The sequence below is a fragment of the Drosophila obscura genome, unplaced genomic scaffold (genome assembly GCF_018151105.1).
Source record: "Drosophila obscura isolate BZ-5 IFL unplaced genomic scaffold, ASM1815110v1 contig_73, whole genome shotgun sequence".
NCBI lineage: Eukaryota > Metazoa > Arthropoda > Insecta > Diptera > Drosophilidae > Drosophila > Drosophila obscura.
In genome coordinates, this window is record NW_024542865.1 from 2,948,970 (window position 1) to 2,962,522 (window position 13,553).

The 13,553-nt window shown below is 42.8% G+C and overlaps 1 protein-coding gene and 1 long non-coding RNA gene across 2 annotated transcripts; one reads left to right on the plus strand and one right to left on the minus strand.

Annotated features, from left to right (window-relative positions):
* The first annotated feature begins 1,612 nt into the window (after positions 1-1,612).
* LOC111065207 lies at positions 1,613-2,296 on the plus strand. Its single transcript, XR_002606968.2, has 3 exons — positions 1,613-1,941; positions 1,997-2,072; positions 2,130-2,296. It is a non-coding gene; the product is annotated as an uncharacterized LOC111065207 (long non-coding RNA).
* A 7,777-nt stretch (positions 2,297-10,073) lies between these two features.
* LOC111065203 lies at positions 10,074-12,231 on the minus strand. Its single transcript, XM_022353242.2, has 2 exons — positions 12,107-12,231; positions 10,074-12,038 (listed from the first exon to the last, which is right to left on the minus strand). Exon 2 carries the CDS (start codon positions 12,016-12,018, stop codon positions 10,258-10,260), a length of 1,761 nt encoding a protein of 586 aa, XP_022208934.2. The 5' UTR covers positions 12,019-12,038; positions 12,107-12,231; the 3' UTR covers positions 10,074-10,257.
* Between the last annotated feature and the right edge of the window lie 1,322 nt (positions 12,232-13,553).

The following is a 13,553-nucleotide window of genomic DNA, read 5'->3' on the forward strand; positions in this document are numbered from 1 at the left end:
CTGCAAATAAACAGACGAAAAAACACACACACACACAAATTAAAAACTTTTCCAATGGCAAAATAAAGGGAAAGGATGCAGCATCTTTAGGGTACATCTTAATCGGCACATAAAACGCATTTCAAATGATATATATTTTTTTTCTTTTGGAGTGCCCTGCCCCACGCGGACAGTATATGCTTTACGGACTCGTTTCATTAACTTTTGGCCCAACAAAAAAAAAACAAATACAAAAAGGAAGGGCGCGGTCTGGGGCCCTCCCCCCCCTTTTTTTTTTTTTTTTTTTTTTTTTTTTTCTTTTTTTTTTTTTTTTTTTTTTTTTTTTTTTTTTTTTTTTTTTTTTTTTTTTTTTTTTTCCCTTTTTTTTTGGCCCCCTCCCCTCCCCCCCCCCGCGGGGGGGGCGGGAGGGGGGGGGTTTTGTGCCCCGGGGGGGGGGGGGGGGGTTTTTTTTTTTTTTTTTTTTTTTTTTTTTTTTTTTTTTTTTTTTTTTTTTTTTTTTTCCCCCTTCCCTTTTTTTTTTTTTTTTTTTTTTTTTTTTTTTTTTTTTTTTTTTTTTTTTTTTTTTTTTTTTTGGGGGGGGGGGGGGGGGGTTTTTTTCTTTTTTTTCTTTTTTTTCTCTTCTTTTTTCCTTTTTTTTTCCCCTCCCTTTTTTTCCTTTTTTTTTCCCCCCCCCCCCCCCCCCCCCCCCCCCCCCCCCCCCCCCCCCCCCCCCCCCTGCCTCGCTCCTTTTTTCTTTTTTTTTTTTTTTTTTTTTTTCCCTTCCTTCTTTCCCCCCCTTCCCCCCCCCCTCCTTCTTTTTTTTCTTTTTCTTTTTTTTAAAAACAGGAAAAGCCGTAAACAAATTTTTTGGCGCTGTCGAAATGTCCCCAGGGATGAATTCATTTCCAAGACGTTTTGCTTTATCCTGGCAGGTGTTTTTTGTTTTTTTGTTTTTTTTACTGCTTTTTTTTGGTGGCTTTTGTTGCAGCCAAAAGATAACACAGACACTGCCCCAAGTGGCTGACAGGAGGGGGGGCTCAGGTCAGGAGCGGGTTCGTGACAGACACCTGGGGGACGCCACACAGGACAACAATACAGCAGATCCTGTCACAGACCTAGGGCAAGCAGCGAGAGACAGAGCGATGGAGAAATGTTTGGTGTGGAAAGCTAAGAAAAGAAATGAAAATAAAAATAAAAAGGAGATCTATGTAGTTGATGGTGGTGTGTGGGTAAAGGGGCGCTTCATTTGGTGACGATGACAGTAAATTGCATTAAATGAACTAGAAGCAGCTCGAGGCAGGCCTCCAGGCGACACTGATTGGCACAGGGATATACCAGAGGTACAGGCAGACAGATACCAGAGGGTGAAGAGAGAGGAGAAGTGAGGTTTATTTAAATATAAAACGAACATCAATCCATGGGCTCCACATTCAATGATATTTGGTATAGAAATTAAATGCTAAAAATTAACTGAAATATTTATTATATATTTACTTAATCAGAAAATATAATTTAGTGTCCAATGGAAGATAATTGTTTTGGGTTGGGGGCCTATTTAAATCTAGCCACAGCGAAACCCTTAGCTGTACATACTCGTAGTTATCGGAGATTATTGATGACATTTCCACATGGGAAGCCTTCACATTTTATTCAACATTTTCCAGTCCTAAATTACTGTCACAGCTCTAAATTATTACGGAATATTTTCGAATGCGATACTCGCATTTATCATGGCTCATCCACTGGCCAAATCTGAACAGCTCGAGCTGAACCCAGAGCAGCAAGAGTTGAATCCTGAACAGCTCGAAGTGAACCCTGAACAGCAGCCGCCTGAGAACATTGATAATAGTTTCCTTAATGGATTTCTAGTGCTCATAGGTGTCTGTGCCGCCATCAGGGTCTTTGCGACTCTTATACACAAGATGTATAATTACTTGATATAGGTTCTAGCCATCGCAGCAGGTAACAATTATTGGCTAGTGGATTTAATATTCAATAATGCATTTTCTCACTACAGAAATTATACAAAATCGAGACAACAAAGCGCCCCCTGCTGAGCATAAAATTTAATAAATAAATAATACTTAAAAGGCGTACGCTTTTTTTTTAAATTTAATTTTTGAATTTTTACTTATTCGATAATTCCGCAGCGGCTACTTTCTATTGTATAGCTGGGGCAAACAAACAAAATTTGTTGAGAAAGCACCAAGCTGTAGACGCTGTAAAATGCAGCTATAAAACCATTGAAAAGTATTCCATGTCAGTTCTGTGGGCGGATTTGGGCCATGTGCGATGCCAGAAAAAAGAATAAAATTAAACTTAAAAATATATAATAATAAATAAATAATTACAGGCATATAAAACCAGTCAATAGGGTAGCTTATAGACAGTTTCTATGTATCAAAAGTGTATCCCAAAGTTGTCAGTCAAAGGCGTTTCGGGCAGGGCATTGATAGCGTCCGAAAGTCCAGGTGTTCCAAGAGCCAATGCGACACTTTTTGTGTGTTTATTTTTTGGGGTATGCTGATAGATCTGATTGCAAGGTGTTTAGTCTGTCACATAAGAGATGTGATCATATAAAGTAATTTCTTGTAACTTTCTCAGCTCCCATAGCCGCTGAGCCCTGCAGGGCTCTCTAATGAGGCTCTCCCTCTCTCTCTCAGTGCCTTTTCTGAGAGTGTAGGCCACAAGATAAACCACAATGTCTCCCAGACTCCGAATTATATTATCATCCTACTTTTGCCTGCGTGCAACTGGCAGGCGAACTCCCTTTTTGTGGCAAACCAGCCAAACCATTGCCGCATGCCGCATGCCGCATGGAAAGCTGTCAGGCTGAAGATTTTCCACAAGGCATTAACCGCAACATTTTCGTCTTGTCAGCAAAATCTGCTAGTGCGGCGGGGTTCGGGGTTGCTACTCTTCGACTTTCGGTCATGGTGTCGTGTCGTCTGATTGTCATTCTCCCCGGGGGAAAATGTATGTACTGCCCCCCATCCGCCCACAAATTGTCAGTGAAACGAACGAACGAACGGACGAGCTGTGCTGGCGGCTAATCAATTGTCGAAGTGGAGAGTGCTGGCTGCTTTGCCCTGCTGTTGGCCATGGGTTCTTGGATCTGCTCAGGCATAGTTCTGACCAATTTTTGGTAGGCTAAGCTTGCGGTTTTTCCCTTGTATTTGATTTGGAAATTTGCAGGTAATGAAGCTGTTTAATGTCTTTCTTGCCCGTGCCACAGTGTGCCAGTGTGCCAGTGTGTCTAGTGTGTCTTGTGGTCAGAGCCAAGCCAAGGCAAGTAGGCAAGTAGGCAAGGAGGCAAGTAGGCAAGGCTGTTGGCACATAACTTTGTGTGGGTGGAGAGGCTGTTTTGGGGTTTCATATCACGTTTCATATGAGCGAATGGCGAATGGCGAATGGCTCCTCCATTCTTGATTAAATTTTAAACACAATTTTCCACTTGAGCGGAGAGAAAAGCAATTATCCCCCCCCCCCCAAAGGAAGGGTACAAAACGTTGTAGAGGGATACAAACAATTGTCATGGGAGGGGGGTTGGGTGGCTGGGTGTGTGGCATCCCACATACTACGCGTATGAGTGTGGCTGTGGCTGTGACTGTGTTGCATTGTCAATTGTTGCAGCAGCAGCAGCAGCAGCGGTGGCAGCAGCGCGCATTCGTGCATTCGGCAACTTTTGGCCTCGAATTCATTTGCAATTAAACGCATAAACATTTTAATTATGCCACAAAGTTTGTGCCACCGCCCACCATTCGCTCTCTCGCTCTCTCTCTCCCTCCCTCTCGCTCTTTTTCTGTCTTTGTTTTCGCCCAAAAAGTTCTGTGTGGCGCACATGCATAATGAAAAGTTTTGTGGGCCAGGAAAAGTCTCTGGCTATCAATTTGTTTTCTTTGAGCTGTGCGCGGGCAGAGGGCTGGTGGGGCAGGTAAGGCAACTAAGTTGCAGCTTAGGCAGCAGCTTAATGAATTTACATAAAGCACACACACACACACAGCACACACACAGCACACACACAGCACACAAATCAAAAGCCAAACAAAGAGCCAACAGTCAGGAGTCAGGAGTCACCCTCCCCGCCTAACCACAAAGGGAAGGCCAAACTCCACCTCCAGCTCCACCTCCAGCTCCCACCTCTTGGCCGTGGCTAATCAGCTTGAGAAAACTTTCATTGCTGCGGTGGTGGGGGGGGGGGGCAATATGAATTTTCAGTTATTAAAAAAAGAAACCAACAAAAAAAAAGTCTTAGAAGTCAATGGAAAAATCCACGAAAATCCTGCACAAAAAGTAAATAAAAAAAAATCAAATGTTAAAGAAAGAAAGACACAAAAAAAAAAAAAGAAAACCCCTCACGAAAATGTTGAACGGTAAATGAGAAGAAAATGGAAAACTTTTGCCAAGGCATTCATCAATGACACACAGGAAAATGGAGGCAGCAGCAAGCTGCTGCTGCTGCTGGCTTGCTGCCTTCAATTGATGTGACAATACGAAGGCGAAATTGAATTGAAAATTAATGTGAAAATTAAAATGAAAAATGCGGCACCAGAACAAAAAAAAAACGTCGGAAAGAGGCAAGAGGCACGCCGAGTGGAGTGGCGGAGTGGCATGCATGCTGCCTCGTTGGATTGACATATTTTCATTAAGACACAGCAAATCAATTGCCAAAAAATAAAGACGAAGAAGATGAAGAAGACCCACCCCCCCCATCATTTATAAAGAATACAAAAAAAATACCTGCCCTGCCCTGCCTTCCTCGTTTTACGCACGCAAATCTCTCGAAGAAATTAAACCAAAAGCCCCTGCCAATGTCTCAATTTTGCACTGAAACTACTTTGAGTGGGGGGTGGGTGGAGTACTGCTGCTAGGAATAACTCGAAATAATATTTAATTTAATGCGCATTAATCCGTGGGGATTTATTTTCAAAAGTACAAATTATTCCCACGATCTTTGCTTGCATTTTTGTTTCCATTTTTAGGCACAGCGAATATTCGTATTTGGCTGTTCGCTGATGCATGCCACAGGCCAATAGATCACCGCCAACCCCATAGCCCCAGCCAAAAGTCAGCCTGCAATTATTTATGAAGCAATCAGAGGCATACCACACACACAATTCGGGACTTCTGTGGGCTTGGACTCTGCTGATATATGAAGGAGTGACGGGGAACTCCTACTACCCCAGCCCCCACCCAATTATTAGCTGGGGAACCCCCAAGGGACGGGCGGACAGACCGATTGGGGAACCCTCAAAGCTCCGTTCGGACCTTGGCAATAAAATTAAAAGTCGCAACCGCTGAACGGCGCAAAAAAAAAAGGGGCAACAGAAATCTTCCAGTAGGGGGGCCCAAAGTTTTTTCCTGCATTGCTATTTATGGGCATGTGTGCGTGTGTGTGGCATGCCCCGAAAAAAAATAGAATTTATTGCAGAAAAAACTCCATATTACGCGGGGTGGTCGTCTGTCTGGATCTTTTGTTTTCGAAACGTTTTTCTTAAGTTTCGATACCCTTTCTTAACAGACGGTAGGTATGCTGGATTGTAAATCCTTTTTTACAATTTTTTTGTATTTTTTAAGAATTTTGTTTGTTTTTTCATTTAGCCAACAATTTGGAAATGTTTCTTTGAGTCTAAAACTAAGATCTAGTCTCTGTTGCAGACTCCTTGGGCTGTGGACTCAATTTGTGCTCGAGTCTGGCTGGATCTTTGAATCCTTTTAACACTCTTGGTGGGTGCAATGGCGTTCCAGGAGCTCAGCGCTGTTGCTGCTGCAATTAGTTATGGACTAACTATAGCTGGAATATTTTTGGTACAAGACCAGCTACATGTGTGTGTGTGTGTGTGTGTGTGTGTGTGCCTGGCAGTGTTGCCAAAGGCTGTAAGAATGCTGCAGCAGTAATTCCCGGCTGCAGACAGAGCGACACAGAGCAAGAAAACTTAAGAAAGTTTCCCCAAAAAGTATTTCATTTGGCAGAGAAATGGTAGGAGAAAGCAGGAGCATAGGAAGGGGAGAGAGAGAGAGAGAGCGCTGCTGGGTGTAGAGTAATTTCCCTTAAGAAATATTGATACAAGAAGTTGCCCTCAAAAATGGGATTACAATAATTGAAAGAGCCCCTCGAAAAGAAGTTTTTCGCATGACCCCCGTGACCTACTCAGCTCAGTGGGGTTTTGCTGTGCTGTGCTGAGGTGGGGTGGGGTGGGGTTTAATAAGCAAGTTTATAATTGCCTTAGGGGGTGGCGAGTAGGGGGGGTGCCAGTGCCTGTGCCTGTGCGTGTGCAGTGTGACCAGCTGTTGTCTGTTGGCCATTTCGATAACAATCACAAATGTCTTGTTACAATAACTACAACACGGCGTGGTGTGGTCCGGTGTCCTTCGCTCCAATGGGCTGGGCATGATGGACCTTATCAGTTACCGATGGGGTGGTGGGTGGACTGGGGGGGGCAAAGTCAATTTAGGGACAACACATGTCCCCGTTCACACGAGTCGATATTAATAAACACTTAAGCCTGCTCCTGGAAGCGGACCCGGACCCAATGTCCTTTGAATCATGTTCGCAACACATTCCCTTTTCCCCTCCCCCCCCTGCCTCCTACACATGCACAAGGACTCCCCAATGAGGCAAGGCAAGTGGATCACTGTGCGATGGGGGGAGGGGGCAACATGTGAGGCAGTGAAAATGAATGACATCGTTTGCGGATGACAGGCGACGACCACACGACACACATGAGCAATGTGGCAGGGGCAATGGGGCACGGGGCAAATCCTTGTAGCCAGATATTAAATTCTCCATCTGCACACCAAAAACACAAACACAAAAAAAAAAAATAAATAAATGCGTATTTCATTAGAAGCGACAAACAGCGACACAAAACCGAATGAACGAATGAATGAATGAATGAATGAATTTTGTGTGTGCCTCAGTCTGTGTGAAGGTGTGTGTCCTGTCCTCCTGCCGCTAAGGACTATTTTTCATTCAGTCTAATGAGGCCGCCGCCGCCGCTGTTCTTAGGGGCCTGACATTCATCTTCATCCATCTGCCATTCCATACCAAAGTAGCAAAAAGGCAGCCAAATCGAGTCTCATATTTTCATGAATTATTGCACAAAAAATATCAATGACAATGACAATACAATCATCAAGAATTTGCACACACAAAATGCTGCCGTCCATCAAGAGAGTTCATAAAAACAGCAGCAGCAGCAGCTACATTATGGGAAATCTTAGTGGTGAAAAAATGTTGCCAGAAATATGGCAAGGAAATAAAATCTATATTGAATTTATGAACCTCACAAAAAATACGAATTACATATATCTATTTATTTGAATTAATATTTATATCTATTTATATCTACATACATATATCTATTTATTTTTTTATTAATTTGAATTAATGAATTAATTAAATAAATAATAAAATTAACATTAACTTTTTCATTTGTTTTCTGGCCTATTTTTCTCTGTTTAATGCTGATCACATTTTGTTGTGCAAAAAAAGTGTGGCAAATGAAGAAATTAATTTTCACTGAATAAATATTTAATTTTAATATTTATTATAAGTTAGGGAATAAGGTAATAAAATCTAGATTAAATTTCTGAGGTTGCAAATTTCAGTATTAGCTACCAATAAAAACTCACAGAAATATACAAATTATATTTATTTTATTTATTTATTAATACAAATAAATACAAATATAAATATATATATTTTATAATAAAATTAACATTAAATTTTTCATTTGTTTTCTGGCATTTTTCTCTGTTTATGCGTAGCAACAAAAATGCCGAAATTAATTTTCACTGAATAAATATTTAATTTTAATATTTATTATAAGTAAAGTTAATTAATTAAAAATGTATGTAATGTTCTATTTGGCAATTAATTTGCAGCTTTTATGCCATTAAAAGCCAGAGCCACTGTTATCGATATATCGATAGCGAAGTGCGAGAAAAAAAACGAGCTGGCAGCCCGCTGCCATCAGCCAAACAAACATATGTATGATAACCCTCAAAATGCTTTTCTATAAATTTATATTTATGAATTTTTAAGCGGAAATGCGAAGCAGCCCCAAGCTCCCCCTGACCTATCACCCAGCCGCATCTCATATTCCCCCTAGCAATTCTCTGCTGGTCTGTGCTTATGACGAGCAGACACCGGGGCAACCATATCTCTATTGTTTCACCAACATAAATGGTTTTTTTTTTTTTTTTTTTTTTTTGTTGTTTTGTTGGTGTGCAGTGGCAGTGGCAGGGAATGAGAATGTGTGTGTCCAAAATTAATTATACGCATCCATAGACAAGGGAAGTAACAGAAGGAGCAGCAGCAAGAGCAGCAAGCGGGAGCAACAGTAGGAGCAGCAGCAACAGCGGGAGGTGGGACGCTCATAATAATCACTGGTGGCATGTGCTAATACGATAATGGGGCGAGCAGTTTCCTCCTGCAGACTCCCACAAGCTCCAAAGCGGCTGCCAAAGGCTCGACTCCATTTACCGCTCTCCTGCGTGCCGCTCCATGGTCCCTGCCTCTCTCTCTATCTCCTGCGTGCCGCATCAGGGCACACTTTGCTACTGGTGGACGCGGACGGACAATATTCTACGGGCATGGATTCGCGAAATGCTACTGCCACACACGCGTGGCAGACTCTTTTCGTGCTGCTCCATATTGCAGGCACACAGCCGACTCTCTCTCTCTCTCTCTCTCTCTCTACCCTTGCAGCTCTTTTTGTGCCTTGCTTCACTCCTCTCCTCTTTTTTCTTCCCCCCCTTATCTGTTTTATTACCTTTTTGCTATTTATTTATTACCGCTAAGAGAACCACACACACACACACAAACAAACAAACACACACACACGCACACATCGTTCTACATGCCACATCCGGCATGCCACTGCCACTGCCACTACCCTGCCAGCCTTGAGGCAGCAAACCCCCATAAACAAATATATTAAATTTTAATGCTTAATTTATGTGCAGATTAATTTTCGTACATTTTTCGAGGCTCAGATTAGTTTCGTGCCTCAGACCCCCCACGCCCCACTCACCACTCCCCATCCCCACCAAAGGGGAGTGGGTGGCATGTCCATGTTTCCCTTAAATGTTGGTTTAATTAATTTTTCATGAATTTTCATGCGCTCAAAGTGTTTTCCGCGAACAAACTCTGGAAAAACAAATAAATAAAAATAAAAAGTGTTTCGCAGGGAATATCGAATAAATTAACTTTCGAAACGTTTTTCAGTCGCAACAGCCCGTGGTAAGCATAGAACTAGAATGGTGATAATTAGCAGCTAGGTTTGGGATAAATATGAAGCTGCCATGAGTAGGGTAGGCCAGGGAACGGACAGCAGCCGCTGAAGAGATGCGAGCAAAAATAATAAAAATACATCCAGAAATGGCATAGATCTATGCAGGTTCGAAAAACTAACTGAAATATAGTTTTGATATTTATAAGAGCAGCTGATGATATAGTAATTAAATATATAAAGCTGAAATCAAAGCCTAAGAAATGGTTAGTAATAATTATAAATTGTATTAAATTGCATAAATAAAAGCAGTCACACATTTATATATTATTATTTTATTTATTAATCACATTTTATTATATTATTTCGTTGTTGTTATTAAATTCATTAATTTATTATAATTTTATTAAACATTTAGCAAAAGGCAACAATGATGAACAGTTCCCAAAAAAAATTGTGTGGGCTGTGTATAATAATCACAAAGTGTGTACAAAATACGTGTATAATTTCCAGCAGTTGTTTTTTCTTTGATTTTGTTGTATTTATTTTTATTTTTATTTTGTTTTTTTTTTTTTGGCCAGACATCAATCGCGGCTGGAGAGCAGAATTTTCCTCATTGCTTTTTGCTTCTTCTTCTTCTTGCTGTTTATGCATTGCATTTGATTTGATTTGCTCCTGCCAAGGTTTCTCCAATTCTTCTCTGCTTTGATTTCTTTGCCTTCTTTCTCCTTCTTTGCCATCTGCTTTGCTAATTCTTCTTCTTCCTCTTCTTTACTACACAGCTTCTTCTTCTTGTTGCTGCTCTTCTTTCTGCTGGTCTGTTCTTCATTTCTACATTGTCTCTTTTCTCTCTCTCTCTTCGCTGCTTTCTTCTTTTTTGATATTTTTCGCGTTACAAATAAATTTTGTTTAGATTTTTCTTTCGTTTTACATTAAATTTTGCCAACTTCTGTTAACTGTCTTTCTCTGTTCTTCTTCTTCTTCTTCTGCTTCTTCTAACCTTTCTTCGTTTTTTTTTTTTTTTGGAGTTTTTTGTTTTTGTTTATTTTTTTGAATTACGTTTTCCCAATACCAGTGGCCAGACGTGGCCACTTTTCACCTCTCCATTTTCATACCATTCCAACAGCAGCTCCTCCTCATCATAGTCAGTCTGAGACTTCGCAGTCTCATTTTTCTCTGCATCCTTGGCCTTCTTGTCCAAGTCCTGCTTCAACGTAGCAGCACTCGGCATAAACATCGGTCCGGCGAACCATGAACGACGACCAGCAGCAGCAGCAGCTGGAGCTGGAGCTGGAGCAGCAGCAGCTGGTGGTGGAGCTGGTGTAGCCGCTTTGGGTTCCTCTTTTCCGACACCATAATCATCGTCTGTGCCAACACTCTTATCGACCATTTCTACTGCTGATGCGCGTGGACGGCCCGTAGCTGCCTCATCCTGCTTCTCCAAATTCGCCAGAATATCGTTGACACCGAACTCATATTCAGCAGCCCCAGCCTCAGCCTCAGCCTGAGCCTCATCCACGCCCTCCTCTGCCTTCTGGCGGCGTGCTGCACGATCGTTCAAAAATTGTTGCATATCAAATCCGTCAGTTTTGGGCTCCTGACGTGCATGGGCATCAGCCCATTTGGTGACCTGCTTTTCGATCTGCTTACCCATTTCCAGCTCGATCATTAGGCGCTGACGTTCCGACATCTTGGCGGCGCGTCGTTCGTCAGAGCGCTCCTTAAATGGCTTAAACTCAGACGAATCTTTCTTCTGCTTGTCAGCCTTTTTTTTGTCAGCGTTCTTTTTGGCCGCACCAGATTTTGATTTTGATTTGCCTGCGTTTAGCTTTCTAGCGGCAATTAGATTAAAAGTAGCCAGCTCCTCCTCGGTGGCAAATAGATTGGCATTAATCTCAAGTGAAATCACTTTGTGGGTATTCGGATCGAGTGCGGCATTGAAGTTGCCAAAATCACCGAATTCGTACTCAGATTTATTCTGATTGATCTGATTGATCAATTGGTTTAGCTTTTCCAGATTTTTCAGATTCTGTTCCTTGCTCTGATTGGCCGTGCCTTTGTATATTTTCGTGGCTTCGGCTGCAATGGCCTCAGCAATGTGTTCGGGAAAGTTCATTTCGGCGACAACTTCGGTGACCATTTTCGCGATTTCCTCATCATTATTGACATCGGCGCCCAATTGATGCAGTCGATTGGCAACGGCCATGGCCAGCACATCCAAGGCCACTTCGACAGACGACAGGAAGGCCTTGTTGCGAATGCGTAGACGCTGACGCGGCTTCTTCTTCTTCTTTTTCTTCTTCGATTCGGTGCTGTCGGTGGCGGTGGCGGCGGTGGCAGCGGTGGCAGCATCAGCATCTGCATCTGCATCGGTCTCCGGCACCGGCACCGGATAGTAATCCTGTGGAATATATTCATCATCCTCGTCGCTGCTTATGGAGCACGAGTATTGCGAGGCCTCAGCGAGACGCAACGGAGACGGCATTTCGTCTTCCACATCAGAATTCTGCGGCGAAGTGGAGCGTCCGGCTGCCGCTGCCGCCACCGGCTCCTGGGAGTTGGATGGCCCATTATCTATTGACGGCTGCTGCTCCACCCCATTGGACATGTTGGCAGCCGCCGCATTCTCTTTAGATTTGAAGCGGCCAGAAAGCAACTCCTCAGGCATAGAACCGCTGAAAAAGCTAATCATATTCTCAACGTCCATCTCCGGCTCGTTCTTATTATCGCTGTCGCCGTCAGAGTCGCTGTCGTCGTCGTCCAGAAAAAGCCTGTTAAATTTCTCAATCCAATTTGGATCCATGGCCTCGAAAAAAAGTCAATCTAATGGCGAAAAATTAGAAAATACACGTATCAAAGGATCGCAACACGAATTTACATTAATTTCTCACTTTTTATTGCTCAAAATGTGACACTTTTTCAATGGATTTCCGTAGATTATTACGCAAGCTCGGAAAATTTGCAATCCACACTACACCACGTCACTGCACGAAAAGAATGATGGATGACGACGACTTTCCTGCCAGCGTTGCATTTACATTGACAGCAAAGCCTTGATATCGGTATCTTGATATCGATATCGATATAATCGCATGGTGTTTGCTTTCACTTTGATTTAATTATTTTCTTTTTTTTTTTAGTGAGAAATCATTTTGAAATTCATTCAGCTATTTATTAATTGTTAATTAATTTTACAATGCCAAACGATCGCATTTGAGCTCTCTTTTGGTGTGTAGTTTGTCCATGCGATAGCCGTGTGGCAGGGCTGCCGTTGCAGGGCATCCAACCCTGGTATATTGGCTGTCAGCGGTGCTGATTGCGCCGCAATAAGACGTTTTTCATTTGATTTGATTTGTTTTAATGCGGCATTCGCCCGACAGGCGGAGACTTGCCCCCTGCACCTGCCCCTGCCCACTGCCAACTTTCCCACCGGCTATACAACTATTTTGATACCCTTTCAACATGGAAATTAGACCAAAAACTAAGCCAGAAAATTAAATTCAGATGGGGTAACAAAGGCTTCGGACTCTCCCGCATTCCGCTTGTGTTTTTTACCGTTTTCCGAGGCTGCAGCAGAGGCGACCACGTAAAAAGCTTGCGGCACTTTGGCTTCGCTGCTCCTCATTTGTCTGAGTATATGTGTGTGTGTGTGTGTGAGTGTGGCATGCCTACTGCTCCTCTCACTTCACCAACCCCTTTGGCCAAAAAGCCGCACAATTGTCAATAGAAAGAAACAGAGAAGGGAATGAGTGAGAGGAGGAACCTTTAACTTTTTTACTGCTGCATTTTTTTCGGTGGCGCCCGAGGGGCAGCAGCAGCGCAAGAATGCGGTCATTGTTACGTTTAGAAAGAGCGAAAGAGACGGGGCGGGCAGCGAGAGAAACTGCAGGAAAAAAAAAAAAACACGAAAAGTCGTATAAAATTAGGCCTAAATATCAATATTAATTGGTGGCAAACAATAAGAGAAACGTAAACAATCAATTAAAGGCCAAAAGCTGGGAACAAAAGTGTAGATTCCTCTTGCCAGAAGGTGAGCGGTGGCAGAGGCCTCGGCGCCGGCGGTGACGACGGGCTAAACCAAGAAAAACGAAAGCTCAAAAAGAATATTCTACGATTGGAGACAACGGATTAAAGTGAAATCCAAGAAGGGCTTAGGACGAGGCGGCAGCACAGCAACTGGCGGCATAATAGAGGGCTCGCATCGAGCTTGCCCTGGAGCCTAGCCTAGAGAATGACTAAAATAAAGTCCGTTCCCAGCACTAATCGAGAGCACATATTCTTTCAGTCGAACTGTAACGCGTGCCAACAAAAACAATGTCTGCGTGCCTGCCTGCGTGC